The 24,200-nt window shown below is 51.1% G+C and overlaps 1 protein-coding gene across 1 annotated transcript in view; it reads left to right on the top strand.

The window, feature by feature from the left end:
* LOC144719815 (regulator of G-protein signaling 7-like) overlaps positions 1–24,200 on the top strand; it is a 60,978-nt gene that overhangs the window by 29,106 nt on the left and 7,672 nt on the right. The window contains exons 2-9 of the mRNA XM_078596025.1: positions 4,695–4,791; positions 5,791–5,841; positions 7,573–7,679; positions 11,497–11,548; positions 13,143–13,207; positions 15,216–15,292; positions 18,137–18,218; positions 24,069–24,143. Of these exons, the coding sequence (XP_078452151.1) occupies positions 4,695–4,791; positions 5,791–5,841; positions 7,573–7,679; positions 11,497–11,548; positions 13,143–13,207; positions 15,216–15,292; positions 18,137–18,218; positions 24,069–24,143 (606 nt within the window). The remainder of the gene's footprint in view (positions 1–4,694; positions 4,792–5,790; positions 5,842–7,572; positions 7,680–11,496; positions 11,549–13,142; positions 13,208–15,215; positions 15,293–18,136; positions 18,219–24,068; positions 24,144–24,200) is intronic.

Raw genomic sequence — 24,200 nt, forward strand, 5'->3', positions numbered from 1 at the left:
AGGATGAGAATGTGCGAGAGAGAGAGAAAAGGTAAACTTCAGGAGATGAACCGCAGGGGGGTGACGGGGACTGCTGAATGAACGGGGGAAGTTGATTCCAGTGGAGGGGTGCAGGACGGCGGTCACCACGCGGCGCTTTTAGATGCGCTTCTGCGGCCGTCTGGAACGCTCTCCCTTCCGATATGAGGAGGCCACCGGAGCTGCGAACTTTCAAACCTACGATTGAAAGTTCATCGCTTCAGTGCTGCTGCTCGGTGTTTCGTCTGTTGCCCTTCCCCCACGGCTCCACTGAGCACCGTTGTCTACGTAGGGCGCGAAAGAAGTTCAACGTGCACACGTACGGACGGATGGCAAACGAGATTGGGCACGGGGAGGAGGAGAGACACACAGAGAGAGAGAGACAGAGAAGGTGGAGGAGTGGAGGTGCTTCCTCGCTCTCTCCACGGAGGTGCAGAACGCGAATCCCTTAGAGGAGAAGTCACAGCGCAACGCTGCCTGTAGCCTGAGCAGGTGGTAGGCTGGGGGGGGGGGACAATAGCCATGACAACAATTCAACTCTATTTGTTCGATCGGCGGCGGCGTCCTGATCCGAGGAATTTTTCTTTTCATTCTAGATTTGAAGCTTTCGTGACTGCAAGGATTCATGCTCTTCGGTTTTTTTCGGTAAAGTCACGTAGGTAAAAAGGAAATAATAAAAATAAATAATAAAATGATATAAATAATAATAGAAATTAAATTATAAATCACGACGTTTCGGGCGCAACACAAGCGTCCGTCATCAGGTGGGACAACCACAGCTAGAAACAATTGCTGAAGTGGGCAAAAGAGCTGCTGTAACAAGGGGCGATATACCATTGGAACCTCATTTGCCAGTAAAAAATAAGATAATTGTTTTTTTACCCTTCTATCTGGCAACAAAACTGACACCTTTTTTACAAGGAGTCATGTTTGCATTGACCACAATACCTGCAGCCATAATGCAAACAAAAAACATAACTCTGATAATATATGCACTGTCCTTGAAGTTGATTGGTCCACAGCTGTCTCGGGTGTATGCAAACATGACTCCTTGTAAAAAAGATGTCAGTTTTGTTGCCAGAGAGAAGGGTAAACAACCAATTCTCAAGGGGCTATATAGGTAAGAGACGGGGGAGGAGCCAGGGAGGAGAGATAGAGGAGGGGGGGGGGGGGAAGTGGGCGGGGCTGGGAGTGGGAGAAGCAAAACACTGGAGATGCGCATATGAAGGGGGCTTTCGGCTGAGTTTTTTTTCATAATCAACGTTTTTGGGTTTAGATCAGTGGCGGCTCCTGCAAAATCTCTCAGGGGGGGCAAATGTCTGGATGATTGATAAGGATAAGGTCCACCCATGCAATGGATAAATTAACAGCTTAAGCATGTAAAGGCAACTTCACTTCTTTAATATTAATGAAAAATAAAGTGACTCTTACAATACATCTTGTTTGTTTCTATACTCACTATTAATACAATCCACTCAGTTTCTTTTATTAAAGATTCCACTAGGTGGCGACAAATAATATTGTTGGATGAAACGTGCTTACGTATGATGACGTAAGCACGTTAGTGCGAGCCCTCCCGGAAGTCATAGAGAATGCATTGCAGCGCCCGCCGTTCGAAAAAAAACATCTTTGAATGTAAGTCTATGGGACCACTCGGGGCGATCCTCAGCCGGAGTGAAATCGCCCAAAAAGAGGCGGTACTCCACAGAACGTGACATGACGCTGATTTGACTATATCCAGAGGCACAGTAACGGCTGAGATTGGTGGTGCGTCGCCCAATCGCCCTAATGAAGAAACCGCCCCTGGTTTAGATCGCGTTATTTATAAATGTGTCGTAACCCTCCACCACCCGACACGGCCAATCAGCAAAAAAGTGTCACGTTGACAAAAGACAAATAGTTCACTGCTTTAGCCCACCGGTGTGTTGAAGCGTGAAACCACAACATTTACAATTTTTGAGTACGACGTTTCGCTGGTAATTGCATCCAGCATCATCGGGCAATTCGCCAGAATGCTGAGGCTCTGCTCTGTCTCCCGTTCTTATATAGAGCAGCAGCAGGGTGACGTCATCATTAACTCATCAACTCATCAGGTGCAACGATTTGAGGCGGGGGGGGGGTTATTGTAATGATATACCAAAAACGTTGATTATGAATAATATTGGTCGCGAAAGCCTACGTGTTAAACTGAGTGTTTTTTTCATTGTCAAGCTTTGGCAGAAAGCAGTGGACGACCCCTGAGCCGGAGATCCACCCCTCTGAGTTGACCGACCGCTCACGCCACGTGAGTCCCGTGGCAATCGCCTCCACGACTCCTCCACACGTGGAGGCGCCGCGGCGTCTCAAATGCCTTGCCACGGAGGCTCTGGAATAGAGCGATACAATCCTGCGGCAGACAAAATCACAGATCGGAAATTTTCCCACCCCACCCACATCACCATATATGGTAATTGTGAATCGTGAATCGAGATTAATGGCATCGATTCTGCTCAGTCGATCCGTAACAAACACGCGTCAAAAACACCGGAGTTTGGGGCCATCCATTGAGTAGGTAACGCAAAAATCTGTCAAAACCTGACCCCTCCCCCCGAATCTATTTGATCCACACCAGAAACGATCAAGGATTAATCATATTATCGTGTTTAAGCAAACAGATCGTCCACCGCCGGCTGCATTAAATAATTCAGTTTGCGTACCTTGGCCACTCATGTTGCTGAGCTGCGTGAGAGCTGCAGTCAGGGGGGCACGGTGGCACACGAGTGACACCTCTCCCACAGTCCCACTTCTCCCGGCAGGACTTGTTGTCTGACAGCTGAAGACACTGAACTGTGGCTCATTTGAAGGCCAATGTAGACAATTCATTATCGAGGCTTCACCCCCCCCCCCCCCCCCATTTCCTATGCGTACGGACATTGTCAGTAGACCCCCCATACGCAAGCGTACGCGTTTGGGTTAACCCCTCCTCCCCCCTCCATGCGTACGTACTAAATTGATAACCCCTTAATCACAATTTACGGGTTAATTGCTGCGTCAATTCGTTACCAATCGATCCATGGATCGAGTAATGACGCGCCACGCCCCTCCCCCGCCCCCTTCATTGGATTGGCTAATATCAGCAAGATCGGTGATTCCGTGGCGGTCCGCTTTCATTGTGACCTCAGCGCCCGCAGTTCGTGATCTCCGCACGCGAATGGCAGTCACGGACACGCAGGAAAAACACATCTCCTGAGTTAACTTCACAGTCTCTCTCTCTCTGATCATTAATCAGACGAGTTGACGTGGGGCTGTGATTAATGAGATACGTTGATGGTGAGTTTAACACGTAGGAGGCTCTCACGAACAAATATTATCCATAATAGAGCAGGAGGCGGGGGGGGGGGGGGTTAAATCGCGTAAATATGAAGGTGTCATTAAACCCGCCACCAGCCGGCACAGCCAATTAGTAAGGTTTCTTGATGGTGCAATCTCTGTCGCAAGTGTGTTGTAACACACCCTGGCTTTGCCGTGTGTCTTTAAAGAGATCAATTGACTGCGCTGGCTTTGTTTGAGAAGATGCGTTGATTATACTCCCACCACGCCTCCCCCCCGTAACAGAGATAGACGTCGACTGCTCTCTCGCTCTCTCTCTCTTTTTTTTACGATCAGTGGAAACAAGAAGATGCTCGGTGTAGTCGGCACTTTGCTTCGTTCATCATTTCGTAATTTTTTTCAAAATAATAACTTTGCTTTATGTAAACCCCCACCTCTCGCTCACTCTCTCGCTCACTCTCTCGCTCTCTCTCTCTCTCACACTGCTAACTATCCACAATTGTTCGAGCTGCGTGGTCATATATTTGGATGTTTGTCCAACTCCACCGAGGAGTGTTCGTACGCAAGACGATGAAGTTAGCCGTGCTTTGTCTTTACAGATACCGTAGTGTGTTAAATGCGCTGCCCTTCTTACTTACGAAGATACATTGATGCGACTCTTCCCTGTAATAAAATGCAACAAAAAGCCCATAAATTCCACTCATCGGTTCCACCTGGGATGGCATGACTCACGCAGGTTTACATGTCTCTTTACGTGCCCAGTAATAGTGCATTATATGATAATAGTGAATTGTATGATTAACATATGAAATAATCCTCTATTAGCCGTGTAAATAGATTGGCACCACGACTTTGCTACTTTAGGTGGTAGCAGTTTCCACTCTGGCCCATGGCCCACAAGTTCCTTAATAGGAAAAATACGACGTTTCGAGCAATGGCCCTTCTTCAGTGCACATACGATGAGAATCCCAGTAGAGAGACACGGTGGATAATGAGGATTTGAGACTGTTGCTATCTACTAAACTAAACTATGTTTTTTTATTCCACTGGGTAAGGCCTACTGAGCTCATTAGCTCTATTTCAGAAGCGACCTGGCCACACACGAAGTGGCTCGTCGTCGTGTGGATGTTTCTAAACGTATTTCTAAATAAACGTGGAGGAAACAACCGGAGGACCCCGGAGGAAAATTCCACGCGACCACGGGCAGAGAGAGACATCGCGAACTCAAAATACACAGCAGCAGGCGTCGGGGTCGGAATCGAACCCGCGACCTCCTGCCTACCAAGCGAGGTAGTTAACATCTCATAGCCACCGCGTGTGCCGATGGCCGTTGTTGTTTTTTTGTTGTTTTTTGAACCGGCGTGCAGATGGAGCAGATCGTGCGTCGGATGCAGGCTGAGGAGGGCGGAGTCGCGATCCGCACCGTCAAGAGCTTCCTCACCAAGATCCCCAGCGTGGTCACGGGTAAGGGACACGATGCTGCAGTCCGTGGGAGTGTGGGGTCGGGGTGGAGTGCGTTGTGGGAGGAGAGAGCACTCACAGTCGTGGGTCGAGGGATGTTGAAGTTTATCTTCTTTTTTGAGAGGTTATAATCTCTAACAAACTAAGATTATTATGTATTCTTTGTTCTTTCGGTAAAGTCACGTAGAAAAAAAAATACATATAATAAAAATAATACAAATGTTAAATAATAAAAGCAACTTTTTATGTAATTTGTTTTATTTATTTTTATTTTTCTCTACGTGACTTTACCCAAAAGAACCAAGAATATGAATGCCTGCAGTCAGGAAAGTTTAAAGTCAAAATTTGAAGATTAGCATGGTTTATTTTGTTGAGAGATTATAATCTCCTATCATAATCTCTTGTTATAATCTCCTGTTATAATCTCTCAAAAAAGAAGATAAACTTCAACGTGAACGAGCGAGGCCTTTGGACGTGACCGTCCGTACTTCCCTCTCTCCAGCCAGAAAAACTTTTTTGAATATATATTAGGGTATGTTGAATTACCGATATTTCTCCACCGTTACGCATCAGTAGTTTTTTGTGATCAGGATTTTTGTTTTCATACTCGACACAATGCACACAGGCCAATGCAGCAGCAGCAGCAGCAGCGGCATCAAAGTAGATTTAGAAGCTACGTCGATGATGACCAGCGTGGTGAAGTATGGTCAAACAACCCCCACGACCAACACGACGTGGGGAGGCCCCCTCCCCCATCCAGCGGTAGAGTGACAAAGGTCCGCTCAGTGTAAACTCACTCAGCAGAGCGTCCCGCTACTAAAAACGATCACATTCCAGGTAAGGCAAGGAACCCTGCAGCCACGGAACAACCACTTTGCGGGCTGTCACTGCTGTGCTTGTTCCACGTTGACAAATCCACAAGGGAGATTTGAACGTGCTCCTTGAGGTCGTAGGTCACCTGGGGTGAAGGCTGATGAAAGTTCGTTTCCCGTCCGCGTGCAGGAGCCGACATTGTGCAGTGGCTCATGAAGAACCTCAACACCCAGGACCAAGGTAGACGGAGCACTGCCGCACGCAAAGATCCCCCGTATAGCCTCAACAGGCGGTTGGGGCAAGTGTTGTTAGCGAGCGCCTATGCAGGCCCACGGCCGACCGCCTTTGTCTCCCCAGTGTCGATGTTTACACACCGCACCAGGTACTCATTTGAGACCGAGTCGACCTAGGGGAGCCCCAGGGCAGATTCAGATAATCGTCACTGGTATTGGCCGTGAGCGGGAATCGAACTCGATTCGCCGGGTTTGTAGCGCAGCGCAGTGCGCTAACCATTGCACTACACACAGTCAATCACTTCTCACGCTCTCGCCGGCTGAATAACAAACCCACTCTCACGCACACATTCACTCTTAACACCGACTCGCTCATTCATTTATTCCCATACTCATCCTCTACCGCTCTCAAGTCAGTCACTCTTCCACCCACCGACTCGCTCATTCATTCACCCACTCGATCATTCACCCACTCATCCACTCACCCGCTCGCTCACCCACCCGATAATTCACCCACTCATCCACTCACCCGCTCGCTCACCCACCCGATAATTCACCCACTCATCCACTCACCCACTCGCTCACCCACCCGATCATTCACCCACTCATCCACTCACCCGCTCGCTCACCCACCCGATCATTCACCCACTCATCCACTCACCCGCTCGCTCACCCATCCGATCATTCACCCACTCATCCACTCACCCGCTCGCTCACCCATCCGATCATTCACCCACTCATCCACTCACCCGCTCGCTCACCCACCCGATCATTCACCCACTCATCCACTCACCCGCTCGCTCACCCACCCGATCATTCACCCACTCATCCACTCACCCACTCGCTCACCCACCCGATCATTCACCCACTCATCCACTCACCCGCTCGCTCACCCACCCGATCATTCACCCACTCATCCACTCACCCGCTCGCTCACCTACCCGATCATTCACCCACTCATCCACTCACCCGCTCGCTCACCCACCCGATCATTCATCCACTCATCCACTCACCCGCTCGCTCACCCATCCGATCATTCACCCACTCATCCACTCACCCGCTCGCTCACCCACCCGATCATTCACCCACTCATCCACTCACCCGCTCACTCACCCACCCGATCATTCACCCACTCATCCACTCACCCGCTCGCTCACCCGATCATTCACCCACTCATCCACTCGCCCGCTCGCTCACCCACCCGATCATTCACCCACTCATCTGCTCACCCGCTCGCTCACCCACCCGATCATTCACCCACTCATCCACTCACCCGCTCGCTCACCCACCCGATCATTCACCCACTCATCCACTCACCCGCTCGCTCACCCACCCGATCATTCACCCACTCATCCCATCACCCGCTCGCTCACCCACCCGATCATTCACCCACTCATCCACTCACCCGCTCACTCACCCACCCGACAATTCACCCACTCATCCACTCACCCGCTCACTCACCCACCCGATCATTCACCCATCAACTCGATCACCCCTCCCTCCAAACCAGCCTCTCTCACCCATAGCCTTTAACGGAGTGTTGCAGAAAGTGCACTCATGAAGGCGAACCCGAGTGGGTGCGATGTCCAGCACCCCACGCACCCACCCACACGGCACACGTGTGGCTGGTGCTACCGCCCTGATTGTGAGTGTGAGAGACCCCCCCCCCCACTCACCCCCCACTCACCCCCCCCCCCGCGCTATTCCCACACAACCCCCTCCCCCTTCGATCCCCCAGCGGAGGCGCTGCACCTGGGCACGCAGATGGCAGCCCACGGCTACTTCTTCCCCATCTCAGACCACGTGCTGGTGCTCAAAGACGACGGCGCCTTGTACCGGTTCCAGGTGCCCCCTCTCAACCCGGGGTAGACATTACTGGCGGGGGGGTGTGTGTTGGGGGGGGGGTGTGGGGGGGATTGTGGGGGGGTTGTGGGGGGGTATTGTGGGTGTTGTAATAACCAAGAAGCGCAGACATCTGCGACCGCGAATGATTGACAAGGGGGCGACTAACTTCACGCCAGGCCACGCACATGTGCATCCACCCTTGTGTCGCTGTACGTACACTGTGAGAGCAGTTGCAGTTAGCGAGCACCTATTACGCAAATACAAAGGCCTCCCCCGGCCCCACACCCACTTGTAGCTTACGGACTGTTGGGGCACATGCTGCTGGCGAACATCCATCACGGCCAGCATAACGCCGCCTTTGCCGCGCCAGGTACTCATTTACGGCTGAGTCGACCTGGAAGAGGCCCAGTAGCGGTTCAGATGCCACGCGCCACCGATGTTTGCCACGAACGGGAATCGATCTTGACACTGCCGGCGCCAAATTGTTGGCAGGTCCACTCAGCTCCAAGTCCTCCCTAAGCGCATCAGTCCATCTCTTCTCGAGCCCATTAAGCCCCATCTATCCGGCCAACCAGAAGCTGCTTGGGCATGCGGTGGCTGGGCACGCGGTGGCTGGGCACGCGGTGGCTGGGCATGCGGTGGCTGGGCACGCGGTGGCTGGGCGTGCGGTGGCTGGGCACGCGGTGGCTGGGCGTGCGGTGGCTGGGCACGCGGTGGCTGGGCACGCGGTGGCTGGGCATGCGGTGGCTGGGCATGCGGTGGCTGGGCATGCGGTGGCTGGGCACGCGGTGGCTGGGCACGCGGTGGCTGGGCATGCGGTGGCTGGGCATGCGGTGGCTGGGCACGCGATGGCTGGGCACGCGGTGGCTGGGCATGCGGTGGCTGGGCATGCGGTGGCTGGGCATGCGGTGGCTGGGCATGCGGGCTACGTGACCCAGCCAACGCAGCCTCGATTTGCGGACGAGCTCATTCATGGGGCAATGCACGGATCTTGGCCAGGACCAGCGAGCCTATTTGACACAGTGCGGCCTGGCTGGCACAGGACAAAGATCCCACTACTCTTTGGTTCTTTCGAATAAAGTCACGTAGGTATAAAATAAAATAAATTAAATCACGACGTTTCGGGCGCAACACAAGCGTCCATCGTCAGGTGGTTGTCCCACCTGACTTTACCGAAAGAACCAAAGAGTATGGATCCCTGCAGTCACGAAAACTTCAAATCTCGATGAAAGACCCCCCTGTTTAGCCTCAACAGAGTTTTTGAGGCAAGTGCTGTGAGCGAGCACCTGTGAAGGCCGGCACGGTGCACGTACGGGTGGGTGGCCAGCACCACGCCCGACCGCCTTTGTCTCCCCACTGGCGGTGTTTACACACCGCACCAGGTACTCATTTCAGGCCGAGTAGACCTAACACACGCGCGTACACGCGCGCACACCAGCCCCCTCCCTCCGTGTTCATGGAGTAGAGAGGCAGCCGCGGTCATAAATGGGAAATGTTACAATGTCGAAACAGCGCCTCGGGATATGCGGCAGTGAACGCATCACATTAGCCGGGGGAAAAAGCCATTTAGCGTCACGCATTTCGCCCGCGAGTCTCGCTGGGGCTACTGAGTTTGTCTGTTACGACCGAGTTTCAAACGCGAGGTGGCTCACATAGCGACCGGGGATGGGAGTCGAACCGGGTCGAGAGACCGGGGTTTGAAGGCGCCGCGCGCAGTGACCGCCCCTCGCCAAACGAATCGTCGTCGTCGTCGTGAGCCACATTGAAGTCGCCCCACACTCGTCATCGACCATGGTGTGCCCACAGTTGGATGAAGGCCTCGCCATCATCGTGGGCCAACGGTCTATCGCGTGCTGGACGAGCAATACTCCCAAAAGTCAGTCTCGTTAGCGATGCTCAGGATGGCGTATGGATGAGAAACACGGAGGTTGACAAAGAAAGTGAGAAGAAATATCAAATGTTATGAAAGGGCGCAAAGAAACACCGAAGGGTGGTCGGTTGGACGTTTGATATTCGTTTGACATTTTGCAACGGGAGCACTTAGCCACGCTATGGGATAGAAAGCACTTGTGAAAATGCCTGGTCCAACTGATTTCGTTGTAAATCCCTTAACACACTTTTACGCTTTTAATTCAATAAAGAAATGCCATAATACACGATAACGCTCTAACGGCAAAACCAGGGCACTTAGCCACACCATTCCAACTGTAATAAACTAAAGTAAGCGATGTTTTATTTGAGCAGGTAAGGCACATTGAGCTATGCAGCGCTTTTCTAGAAGCGACCTGGCCACGAATGATAGCTCAACGAAGTGACTAATGTGGAACTGTATAACGGCAGTGGATAGATGATTCTAAATGTGGAGCGAAAAACCGCAGGACCCGGATAAAAATCCACGTGGCCAGGGGGAAAAAGACACGCAAACTTAAAAAAATATAGAAGTCAGGGTCGGGATCGAACCCACGCACTCCTGCATAGCAGGCGAGCTCGTTAACGCCTCGCCATCGTGGCATGGAACTGTGAATATTTCATGAGGTCAAAGAAACGTGGAGAGGTGGGGGTGCATGCTGGGAATTACACCGAGAGACAAATAGAGGTCGGGCGTGCTGCAGCCCGACTGACAAGGAAAGTAAACAATTGGGCTCGAGAAGGACACGTCACGAGAAGTGATGGGTGAGACCACTGACGGAATGACAGCCACAAGGAGGGGGGGGGGGGGACACGGCCCGAGAGGATGCCCAGTACCAACGGTGGTTGCGACGACGAGATCGGGTCATCCAGTTCAGCGGTGAGATGATGTTTGGCATCACGGAGCCTTCATCCAGAAGTGTATTGGTCATGACGGATGATGATGATGATGATGTTGGTGGTGGTGGTGGTGGTGAAGATCACACATGTGGTATGACATGTGGTGGTGGTGGTGGTGGTGAAGATCACACGTGTGGTATGACATGTGGTGGTGGTGGTGGTGAAGATCACACGTGTGGTATGACATGTGGTGGTGGTGGTGAAGATCACACGTGTGGTATGACATGTGGTGGTCGTGGTGGTGGTGAAGATCACACGTGTGGTATGACATGTGGTGGTGGTGGTGGTGAAGATCATCACGTGTGGTATGACATGTGGTGGTGGTGGTGGTGGTGGTGAAGATCACACGTGTGGTATGACATGTGGTGGTCGTGGTGGTGGTGAAGATCACACGTGTGGTATGACATGTGGTGGTGGTGGTGGTGGTGAAGATCATCACGTGTGGTATGACATGTGGTGGTGGTGGTGGTGGTGAAGATCACACGTGTGGTGTGACATGTGGTGGTGGTGAAGATCACACGTGTGGTATGACATGTGGTGGTGGTGGTGGTGAAGATCACACGTGTGGTATGACATGTGGTGGTGGTGGTGAAGATCACACGTGTGGTATGACATGTGGTGGTCGTGGTGGTGGTGAAGATCACACGTGTGGTATGACATGTGGTGGTGGTGGTGGTGGTGGTGGTGAAGATCACACGTGTGGTATGACATGTGGTGGTCGTGGTGGTGGTGAAGATCACACGTGTGGTATGACATGTGGTGGTGGTGGTGGTGGTGAAGATCATCACGTGTGGTATGACATGTGGTGGTGGTGGTGGTGGTGAAGATCACACGTGTGGTGTGACATGTGGTGGTGGTGAAGATCACACGTGTGGTATGACATGTGGTGGTGGTGGTGGTGAAGATCACACGTGTGGTATGACATGTGGTGGTGGTGGTGGTGAAGATCACACGTGTGGTATGACATGTGGTGGTGGTGGTGGTAATCGTGGCTAACTCGTTCTTGCAGAATCCATATTTCTGGCCTTCCAACTGCTGGGATCCCGAGAACACGGATTATGGTGAGGAGCTTCGGAGCGAGTTGGAGGCACAGAGCAGCTTCCCGAATGAACGCGATTCATAGAAATTCATCATGATCATTTATTGGGGTTTTAACCAGGGGCGGTTTCTTCATTAGGGCGATTGGGCGACGCACCACCAATCTCAGCCGTTACTGTGCCTCTGGATATAGTCCAATCAGCGTCATGTCACGTTCTGTGGAGTACCGCCTCTTTTTGGGCGATTTCACTCTGGCTGAGGATCGCCCCGAGTGGCCCCATAGACTTACATTCAAAGATGTTTTTTTTCGAACGGCGGGCGCTGCAATGCATTCTCTATGGCTTCCGGGAGGGCTCGCCCTAACGTGCTTACGTCATCATACGTAAGCACGTTTCATCCAACAATATTATTTGTCGCCACCTAGTGGAATCTTTAATAAAAGAAACTGAGTCGATTGTAATAATAGTGAGTATAGAAACAAACAAGGAGATGTATTGTAAGAGTCACTTTATTTTTCATTAATTTTAAAGAAGTGAAGTTGCCTTTACATGCTTAACCTGTTAATTTATCCTTTGCATGGGTGGACCTTATCCTTATCAATCATCCAGACATTTGCCCCCCCTGAGAGATTTTGCAGGAGCCGCCACTGGTTTTAACATAGCGCCCTCCTACACGTCGTGACGTCTCAGACCACTTGAACTACAAATAAATATATATTTAATGATATGCTTTATTTCAACAATAATTATGATTTAAACTTACAACGTGAGGAATAGAACTCGCTTGTTGGTCCTGAGCGGGAATCGAACTCGGGTACCGGGTTTGTAGCGCAGCGCGCTAACCGCTACACTACCGCTCCCCATAATGCACACACACACATATACCTCCTATAATCACCCAGGAATGTCTGTCCTTAACGCTCGTGACGTCACTCCACATCGACCAGCCCCCTCATTAATAATCATGAGCGGGTGACGTCACCCAATATGGAATATTTCCCCCTCCTCTCACTAATAATCATTTGCAAGTGACATCACTCCACATCGAACAGCCCCCCTCATTAATAATCATTAGCAGGTGACGTCCTCCAAATGGACATCCCCCTCCATTCATAATAATTAGCGGGTGACGTCACTCCACATGGGGGGGGCGAGGCGCCTCCTCCCCCCTCCTCGGCGTCAACTCACAAGGCAGAACCCTCACGTCACGTGATCTCCGTCACGCTGTTGAGATATCAAAGTAAAAAGAACGTCTTGATGCACAAGGGATTATAACCTTTAAACGAAATAGGTCTGTGTCACCGCGCCCTTACAAATTGCACACGGATTGATGCAATGAATATCACGTCGCGGTCTGCTTTTCGCTTGCAAGTTTCAGATTTACTGCAAGTATATTAATAAAAACACACACACCTGCACACATATATATGTACATAACGCACACACACACAACACATTCCACATTAACGCAACACGTGCCTCTGTGTCTCTTGGCGTGCCTCTGTCTGCGTCTCTGTGCCAATGCGTCTCTGTGTCGATGCCGTGTGTGTCCGTGTCTGCCTGTCGCTACGTCTCTGTGCCTCTGCGTGTCTCCGTCTGTGTCCGTGTCGCGATGTAGCCGTGTATCTGTGCAAGAGGACCATGCAGAACAAGGCGAGGTTGGAACTCGCGGATTACGAGGCCGTGAGTCGCACGCGCACGGCCGTCTTTGTCTCTCCAGTGCTGATGCACGTCACTTGCACCGCTCCTGGTGTTCACTTAAGGCTGAGTCCACCTAGGGGAGGCCCACGCCAGGGTGAGATACCGCTGCTACCGATGTTAGCCGCGGCCAGGGATCAAACCCGTACGCACAGACACCTAAACCACACGACCACCAGGTATGTATGTACGTTGAACTTCTTTCGCGCCGTACGAGGCCAACCGTGCTAATCGGAGGTGCGGGGGAAGGACAACGGACTAAGGGGCCGTCCATAAATGACATCACGCACCTAGGGGGGGGGACAGACATTTGTGACGATGTGTGATGAGGGGGGGGGGGTGAGAAATGTGACTATACATCAAAATGCGCAACTTTAAATAAATATAGACAACACGTTCTACTTAATTAAATAGACTTTTTAATACATGTTTTCTCCTACAACATCAGAGTGCAGCGCCACATTAAATACGCACGACAATGACAATAGTTGAAAGCGATTTGAAGCATGTTTCATTTTTGGGGGGGGGGGGGGGCAGAGCTTTGTGACGTCATATTTGAGGGGGGTCTGACTTTTTACAACGTCGTGTGACGAGGGGGGAGGGGGTCCGAAATCGTCCAAAATCGCGTGACGTCATTTATGGACGGCCCCTTAAAAACACAAAAAAGCAGCTCTAAAGAAATGCCTTTTGAATCGAGAACACACACAGAGCCGCCGCACAACCTTGAACAGACTGGGCAAGTCATCCCCGTTGAGTCTAGATTTGAAGCTTTCGTGACTGCAAGGATTCATACTCTTAGGTTTTTTGGGTAAAGTCACGTAGGTAAAAAATGATGAAAAAAAAAATATTATATAAATAATAATAGAGATAAAATAAAAAAAATAGAAAAAATAGAAGGGGAAAATATTAATTTAATTAGTTGTTTTTCTTTTTTCTATTAATAATAGAAATAAAGTAAATAAAATAATTATTTTACTTCTATTACTAATAGAAATAAAATAATTATTTTAGAAATATCAATAGACATAAAAGTAATAAAATAATTATTTTACTTCTATTACTAATAGAAATAAAATAATTATTTTAGAAATAACAATAGACATAAAAGTAATAAAATAATTATTTTGCTTATATTATTTTTTATATTATTTTTATATTATTTTTTATATTATTTTTATTTTTTATTTTATTTTTACCTACGTGACTTGACCGAAACAACCTAAGAGTATCATCCCCGTTGAGTTAGTGAGCGGCATCCATCGCCTGGCCAAGACGACTGCATCTGGATAATTACGGTTGTAGATTGACTGGCAGATGGCCACACACACTCATCTCATCTGCATGCGGGTCGTTACGTTGGTATTCCCAGCGTAAATGCTACACCGCTGTAATGATCTCGAAATGCACGCGTACGTACAAAGATAAAGATCCCCCGCATAGACATAAAATACGTTTGTGGCAAGTGCTGCTAGCGAGTAGCACCTATGAAGGCCAGCACGGCACACGACGGGGTGGGTGGCCAGCACCACTCTCGGCCGCTTTTGTCTCCCCAGTGGCGATGTTTACACACCGCAGCAGGTGCTCATTTGAGGCTGAGTCGACCTAGGGAGGGCCCATAACCGGTTGAGATAAGTGTCACCGGTGTTGGTGGTCGTGAGCGTGCACACACCTGCACGCACACGGCAACTCATTTGGTGAGACTGCGTTGGCTCGTGGTGCGAAAAATATAACAATGAACGCATTCTTCAACAGCGCCGCCTTAAAAAGAAAAGTGAGTAAGAGGCGACGTTTCAGGCGATAGTCCTTATTTGTAGCGCGTGTGCTGCGGAGAAGGGCCAGTCCAACACAGGGCACGCGCATTCCTTCGCATGCATACTATAGTGATCATAGTGATGATGATTATGGTGATGACGCTGAATAAATTGGTGCAATATTGTGGTGGTGGTGATGATGATGATGACAGTTGATGATGGTGATGTGAACCCATCTGCAGGAGAGCCTAGCGCGACTGCAGAGAGCGTTCGACCGCAAGTGGGAGTTCATCTTCATGCAGGCGGAGGCGCAGGCCAGGCGAGTTCACGCACCAGAACCCAGTCCCATACAGAACCCAGTCCCATACAGAACTCAGTCCCATACAGAACTCAGTCCCATACAGAACCCAGTCCCACCCAGAACCCAGTCCCATACAGAACCCAGTCCCACCCAGAACCCAATCCCACCCAGAACCCAGTCCCATACAGAACCCAATCCCATACAGAACCCAGTACCACCCAGAACCCAGTCCCATACAGAACCCAGTCCCATACAGAACTCAGTCCCATACAGAACCCAGTCCCACACAGAACCCAGTCCCATACAGAACCCAGTCCCACCCAGAACCCAGTCCCATACAGAACTCAGTCCCATACAGAACCCAGTCCCACCCAGAACCCAGTCCCATACAGAACTCAGTCCCACCCAGAACCCAGTCCCATACAGAACCCAGTCCCATACAGAACCTAGTCCCATACAGAACTCAGTCCCATACAGAACCCAGTCCCACACAGAACTCAGTCCCATACAGAGCCCAGTCACACCCAGAACCCAGTCCCATACAGAACCCAGTCCCATACAGAACCCAGTCCCATCCAGAACCCAGTCCCATCCAGAACCCAGTCCCATACAGAACCCAGTCCCACACAGAACCCAGTCCCATACAGAACCCAGTCCCACCCAGAACCCAGTCCCACACAGAACTCAGTCCCATACAGAACCCAGTCCCACACAGAACCCAGTCCCACACAGAACCCAGTCCCATATAGAACCCAGTCCCATACAGAACCCAGTCCCACACATAACTCAGTCCCATACAGAGCCCAGTCACACCCAGAACCCAGTCCCATACAGAACCCAGTCCCATACAGAACCCAGTCCCACCCAGAACCCAGTCCCATACAGAACCCAGTCCCACACAGAACTCAGTCCCATACAGAGCCCAGTCACACCCAGAACCCAGTCCCATACAGAACCCAGTCCCATACAGAACCCAGTCCCACCCAGAACCCAGTCCCATCCAGAACCCAGTCCCATACAGAACTCAGTCCCATACAGAACCCAGTCACACCCAGAACCCAGTCCCATACAGAACCCAGTCTCATACAGAACCCAGTCCCACCCAGAACCCAGTCCCATCCAGAACCCAGTCCCATACAGAACTCAGTCCCATACAGAACCCAGTCCCATACAGATCCCAGTCCCATACAGAACCCAGTCCCATCCAGAACCCAGTCCCACCCAGAACCCAGTCCCATACAGAACCCAGTCCCATACAGAACCCAGTCTCATACAGAACCCAGTCCCATACAGAACCCAGTCCCATACAGATCCTAGTCCCACCCAGATCCTAGTCCCACCCAGAACCCAGTCCCATACAGAACCCAGTCCCATACAGAACCCAGTCCCATACAGAACCCAGTCTCATACAGATCCCAGTTCCACCCAGAACCCAGTCCCATATAGAACCCAGTCCCATACAGAACCCAGTCCCACACAGAACTCAGTCCTATACAGAGCCCAGTCACACCCAGAACCCAGTCCCATACAGAACCCAGTCCCACCCAGAACCCAGTCCCATCCAGAACCCAGTCCCATACAGAACTCAGTCCCATACAGAACCCAGTCACACCCAGAACCCAGTCCCATACAGAACCCAGTCTCATACAGAACCCAGTCCCACCCAGAACCCAGTCCCATCCAGAACCCAGTCCCATACAGAACTCAGTCCCATACAGAACCCAGTCCCATACAGATCCCAGTCCCATACAGAACCCAGTCCCATCCAGAACCCAGTCCCACCCAGAACCCAGTCCCATACAGAACCCAGTCCCATACAGAACCCAGTCTCATACAGAACCCAGTCCCATACAGAACCCAGTCCCATACAGATCCTAGTCCCACCCAGAACCCAGTCCCATACAGAACCCAGTCCCATACAGAACCCAGTCCCATACAGAACCCAGTCTCATACAGATCCCAGTTCCACCCAGAACCCAGTCCCATACAGAACCCAGTCCCACCCAGAACCCAGTCCCATACAGAACCCAGTCCCATACAGAACCCAGTCTCATACAGAACCCAGTCTCATACAGATCCCAGTCCCACCCAAAACCCAGTCCCACCCAGAACCCAGTCCCATACAGAACCCAGTCCCATCCAGAACCCAGTCCCACCCAGATCCCAGTCCCATACAGATCCCAGTCCCACCCAGATCCTAGTCCCACCCAGAACCCAGTCCCATCCAGAACCCAGTCCCACCCAGAACCCAGTCCCACCCAGAACCCAGTCCCATACAGAACCCAGTCCCATCCAGAACCCAGTCCCACCCAGATCCCAGTCCCATACAGATCCCAGTCCCACCCAGATCCTAGTCCCACCCAGATCCTAGTCCCACCCAGAACCCAGTCCCATCCAGAACCCAGTCCCACCCAGAACCCAGTCCCACCCAGAACCCAGTCCCATCCAGAACCCAGTCCCACCCAGATCCTAGTCCCACCCAGAAACCAGTCCTACCCAGAACCCAGTCCCACCCAGAACCCAGTCCCATCCAGAACCCAGTCCCACCCAGATCCTAGTCCCACCCAGAACCCAGTCCCACCCAGAACCCAGTCCCACCCAGAACCCAGTCCCATCCAGAACCCAGTCCCACCCAGATCCTAGTCCCACCCAGAACCCAGTCCCATCCAGAACCCAGTCCCACCCAGAACCCAGTCCCACCCAGAACCCAGTCCCACCCAGAACCCAGTCCCACCCAGAACGAGAACTGCGAAGCCCAGTATAAACCAATGAAGATGTTGTTATTATTGTTCTAATCACGGCGAGGTTTAAGAAGAGAATGCCACGAATTCCGAGTGGTCGCATGTCTCGCGCGGCGCCCAGGGTCGACCGCAAGAGGGAGAAGCTGGAGAGGAAGGTGATGGAGAGCCAGGAGCGCGCCTTCTGGGATGTGCACAGACCCGTGGTGAGAGGCCCTCACTTGGCTCAACGTCGTCTGCCTCTCGGCGGAATAGCACGGGACGAAAGTTTGTCAAGCACGGAGCACGGACGCGTGGATTGTTCCTCCGCGTGAAACATTTAGAATCTCGATTTAAAGCTTTCGTGGCTGCAGGGATTCATCTTCTTGGTTCTTTCGGTAAAGTCACGTAGAAGGGAAATAATAAAATAATAAAAATAAAACATAATAAAATAATTCTCACGACGTTTCGGCCACAACGCAAGCAGCCGTCCTCAGGTAAAGAACAGGTCAGACGCTGTCTTCCCGACATACCTGTTCTTCACCTGAGGACGGCTGCTTGCGTTGTGGCCGAAACGTCGCGAGAATTGTATTTTATTATGTTTTATTTATATTATTTTATTATTTCCCTTCTACGTGACTTTACCGAAAGAACCAAGAAGACATTTAGACTCATTCTGCCTGCGGTGGTGCCTCTGTTCCTGTGCCACCACCGTGGACGAATACGCGGGGGGGGGGGGCTTCATCCCCGCACTGAGCTTTTGGTTGTGGACTAAAAATAAGTGATATTGAAAAAATATATTTTTTTAAAACACGCTTTAATCAAATGTACCGTACTAGTAATGGAATAACTCCACGACTCCAGGAAGTGGCCCCGAAGCTTGCCACAAGGTAAGGGGCCGTGGTGATTTACAGCCAACGTCAGTGGAGCGTGGACAATTATACCCAAGCCGAAACATAACATATAAAAAAGAATGTTTAAAAATATATGTTTTTTTCATTATAGAATATAGTATTGTCATCAGTATGACATAAGTATACCAAGTTTGCAGTCGATACCACATTGGGAAGTGGGTTAAAATTGAGTTACAATATTTGAGGATACGACAAGAACGACAACAACAGGCAGAGTGAGTTAAATAAAAGCGTGTAAAACCCATCGCAGAACGACGAACAAACACCTTTCACTAAACCCATAGTGCAAGTAGGATGACGACGACAACGACGATGCTTTCAAAATGTTGCCAATCAGCCATCCGACAATTGTGTTCCGTCGTGAGCAATCGCAACCAACCACAACCAAACACTCGAGGAAATGTTCTGACCGCTCTGCGGATCAGCTGGCGTCCTCTCAAAACACAAGCTTGCCTTTTTTTTGAAAAGGGGAACTTTGGGGCAATTTTTTTTTGGTGAACTGGTATGTTGAACTTAGTTCACACTGTACGTAGCCAACCGTGCGAATCTGAGGTGCGTGGAAAGCACGACAACCGAAACACGAAAAACTAAATAAATTCGTCTTTAATTTTGGTTTAAAAGCGCATGGCACCGGTGGCTTCCCCCTCTCGGAAGGGAGAGCATCCCGGGTGAATCTGTGACAGGCATTGGTCGGTCAGATTTACCATTCCCTTCGTCAGAATTTCCATTCCGACGGGCGACAAACTAATCACCATTGCCGGTGATGGATAAGTGGGGGGGGGGGGGGGGCTGGCGGAATACGACGTTGAGCCCACGGCGTGCGGGATCACGTGGTATGCGAGTCCGGGCCGGAGCCAGACCGCCCCCCCCCTCCTGCCGCCCCCCTCGTGGGAGCGAGTGCCTCCAGCCACTCATTTGCATACTGATGAGATAAACGCGCCCTTGTACGGCGCCGTGTGTGTGCGTGCGCGCGCGTGCGCGTATGTAGATGTGTGTGTGTGTATGTAGGTGTGTGTATGTAGGTGTGTGTGTGTGTATGTAGGTGTGTGTGTAGATGTGTGTGTGTATGTAGGTGTGTGTATGTAGATGTGTGTGTGTGTGTGTAAGTGTGTGTGTATGTAGATGTTTGTGGGGGAGCGGTGGTGTAGCGGTGAGCACGCTGCGCTACGAACCCGGCGGCACGGGTTCGATTCCAGCTCACAGCCAACACTCAGTGACGATTATCTGAACCGGTCCTGGGCCTTCCATAGGTCGACTCAGCCTCAAATTACTACCTGGTGCGGTGTGTAAACATCGCCACTGGGGAGACAAAGGCGGCCGAGCGTGGTGTTGGCCACCCCACCCCCTCGTGTGCCGTTTTGGCCTTCTTAGGGGCTCGCTAACAGCCTTTGCCCCCAAAATTCTGTTAAGGCTATACGGGGGATCTTTGTTCTTGTCATTGTGGATGTGTGTATGGAGCTGGGTTCGAGCTCACGGCTCACGGCTGTGGAGAATATTTGAACCGGTCCTCACTTCGTGCTGTGCGTAAACATCCTCATTAGGGAGACAAAGGCGGCCCTAGCCACCTGCACCCTCGTGTGGTGCCGTGCCGTCCTTCATAGGTGCTCGCTAACAGAATTCGCCCCAATACTGTAGTCTGTTAAAGGCTACGGGGGGTATCTTTGTGGTTGTGTCTGTTGTAGATGTTTGTGTGTGAACGTGTTTCGTGATGTGCCTGTGAGCTGTGTGTGTGAACGTGTCTGCTTGGAATAGCTGTTAATCTCCTTGATGACGAACGCTTGTGTTGCGATCGAAACGTCGTAGTTTTTTTGTTATTTTTTTGTTATTTTATTTGAACCTATCTACGTGACTTTACCGAAAGACCCAAAGAATATCGCTGCTAATATTGTACACTGCAGAATTTACCCAACGACGAGTTGATTCTCGACCACGGCTCACATGGATATTGTTGGTCCGGTTATCGACCCGGACAGACTCGGCTGAAATGAATCCCAATCTCATGATAAACCCGTCTTTGTCACCGTCACCAACTCTCGTTCAACATATATATTAATCACGGTCGCCCAACGCTGCCCTCTTTCGTATTCGTACGATCCTTACAATTATTTTCTGACTCCGGACTGCCTTATTGCGCTAGTTTACCCAGGAAAGCCTCACCGAGTCTCCACTATTTTCTCAGGATGTTCCCACCAAGTATTCGCAGTTAGAAGCCGGTGTATTTAACCTACTTAAGTAAATTTTTTGTATCCAAATTGAGCCAATTTTGACCATGAATACCGCAACTGGGACCCCCCCCCCCTGACCCCGAGCGCGAAGAGCGAAACGGTGACAAAACGACGGACAGAAAGCCCTCTGCCCCGTGCACCCAAAGCCATCAACAGTTCACGGACGACGGCGTTGTGGTCCACTTGGGTTCTTGGGTCACTATCAAACGGTCCCGAAAGAAAGCGGTGGCTCCTGCGTTGTGTTCGTCTCGTCTTCGGTGACCATGTGTTTGTGTCGTGACCGAAGATGAAGATGACCACAGTGCAGTTTTCTTTCTTCCAGGAACTGTTGACGGGTTTTGCGGAACGCACGAGAGGCAGAGTGACTTTTTCTAGAAGCTTCTGTCTGTTATTTGAAGCCGATGGATGTTCGGGCCGCGCAGGTGTTTCCGTTACGATCGTGAGTTTTTCTCGTCATTTACAGACGTTTCATATGATGATTCGGGCAACATGCGTACAGACCATACGGCTACGGGCAGTACAAACGAGACGATACAAACGAGACGGTTCTAAAGAAGGCGGACAGTAGAGACAGAACAAAACGCAACAACGGACAATCCATTTGAGACAAGTCCAGACGAGGCACCGCAATGGAGACGGGGCAGTGCACGCGAGACGTGAGCGGTCGTTGATTGGAGCCTCACTGTCAAAGGTTGGCGTCCCGACGCGTCGTGTCACGAGTCGAGATGCGACGTCGACGATTGGAGAATGGGGGGGGGGGGGGTTCCAACCACCACGTGTCCCTCTGGCACAACCCAAGTTCACTCGCCGTTATGGTGCCACGTCCCGTACACAACATCTCTACTGCCCCCCACCCCCCTAGACAACATCTCTACTGCCCCCCCCACTATCGCATCCGAGAGGAGTTAACTACCTCGCCTGGTGTACAGGAGATCGTGGGTTCGATTTTGACCCTGGCGCCTGCTGCTGTATATTTGGAGTTCGCGTATTCTCTCTCTCTCCTCGCGGTCGCGTCTATTTTTCTCCAGGCGCTCCGGTCTTTCCCTCCACATTTAGAATGAACGCGCGTTCAGCGTATTTAGCCGCTATACATTTCCACACGATAAGCCAAATCATTGAGCTATCATCTGTGATAGCCAGATCGCTTCTGAACCAGAGCGATGCAACTCGGTCGGCCTTACCTTTAAAAGTAAATAAAAAAAAGACGACAGTAGTTAGTGGCGTAGCGATTGAGTGTTCAAGGTGCAACTCTGCACCGGTGTCCCGGCACCGGAGGAGGGGCCCATGCCTACCGCGCTGAGCACGTGGACAGACCCATGGGCAAGAGCCACGGCTCTGGGAGACAGTCGCTCTAGAGTCGCTCCGTTGGACGCGTGGCAGAACGGAGGAGGGCAGCTTGCCGAGGCAGACGTCGCAGCGACGAACCAGAGGTCGGTTGATCAAAGGGGAGACGACGTTAAAGCCAGATGTGTGGTGGTGGTTGGTTGGTTTGTGGTGGTGGTGGTGGTGGTTGGTTGGTTGGTTTGTGGTGGTGGTGGTGGTGGTGGTTGGTTGGTTGGTTTGTGGTGGTGGTGGTGGTGGTTGGTTGGTTGGTTTGTGGTGGTGGTTGGTTGGTTTGTGGTGGTGGTGGTGGTTGGTTGGTTTGTGGTGGTGGTGGTGGTTGGTTGGTTTGTGGTGGTGGTGGTTGGTTGGTTTGTGGTGGTGGTTGGTTGGTTGGTTTGTGGTGGTGGTGGTGGTGATGCGAACGTGGGAGCGCTTCTTTAAAGGCCCGGGTGTCGACGGTTTCAGTTTTCAGTTCCATGTATTCGGTATAACCCTGTGAGCCATGCGGCTCTTGACTCGGGTGCAACCGCAACAAAACAAAAACATGAACAAGAAAACATCTTAAAGTGACTACACGCAACAGAAAAATCCTGGAATAAACAGCAAAGTCTTCCAGAAGAAAAACCGCATTTCAACGAATCATTCTGCGCCCAACGTGGGGGGGGGGGGGGGGGTTAACAAGGCGATAGCTCATAGGCATCCTGGCGATGAAACTGCAAGGGGCAGACCTTGAACACTGAGTTGTCGCAACTGTGCAATAGCTGAGGAATCGAGCATAAGGAAGGAAGCGACGTCAAGGTGTGGTGGCATTGCAGGCATTGAAGGAAGGTATTGCAGGCATTGAAGGAAGGTATTGCAGGCATTGAAGGAAGGCATTGCAGGCATTGAAGGAAGGTATTGCAGGCATTGAAGGAAGGTATTGCAGGCATTGAAGGAAGGTATTGCAGGCATTGAAGGAAGGTATTGCAGGCATTGAAGGAAGGTATTGCAGGCATTGAAGGAAGGTATTGCAGGCATTGAAGGAAGGTATTGCAGGCATTGAAGGAAGGTATTGCAGGCATTGAAGGAAGGTATTGCAGGCATTGAAGGAAGGTATTGCAGGCATTGAAGGAAGGTATTGCAGGCATTGAAGGAAGGTATTGCAGGCATTGAAGGAAGGTATTGCAGGCATTGAAGGAAGGTATTGCAGGCATTGAAGGAAGGTATTGCAGGCATTGAAGGAAGGTATTGCAGGCATTGAAGGAAGGTATTGCAGGCATTGAAGGAAGGTATTGCAGGCATTGAAGGAAGGTATTGCAGGCATTGAAGGAAGGTATTGCAGGCATTGAAGGAAGGTATTGCAGGCATTGAAGGAAGGTATTGCAGGCATTGAAGGAAGGTATTGCAGGCATTGAAGGAAGGTATTGCAGGCATTGAAGGAAGGTATTGCAGGCATTGAAGGAAGGTATTGCAGGCATTGAAGGAAGGTATTGCAGGCATTGAAGGAAGGTATTGCAGGCATTGAAGGAAGGTATTGCAGGCATTGAAGGAAGGTATTGCAGGCATTGAAGGTCTTGAAGGTCTTGAAGGTCTTGCCCGTGGTGACTCCTCTCGATGTGCTCCCGCCCCCCGCCAGCCCGGCTGCGTCAACATCCTCGAGTTGGACATCAAGAAGTCAAGTCGCAAAATCAACTCGGGCAGAGCTCACAAGGTGCGACCCCTCACCCTGGCGGAGCCGTCGAGTGCGCAGGCGGTGCAACTGCGCCGA

This window comes from Lampetra planeri, chromosome 7 (genome assembly GCF_965212315.1).
Source record: "Lampetra planeri chromosome 7, kcLamPlan1.2.h2, whole genome shotgun sequence".
Lineage (NCBI taxonomy): Eukaryota > Metazoa > Chordata > Hyperoartia > Petromyzontiformes > Petromyzontidae > Lampetra > Lampetra planeri.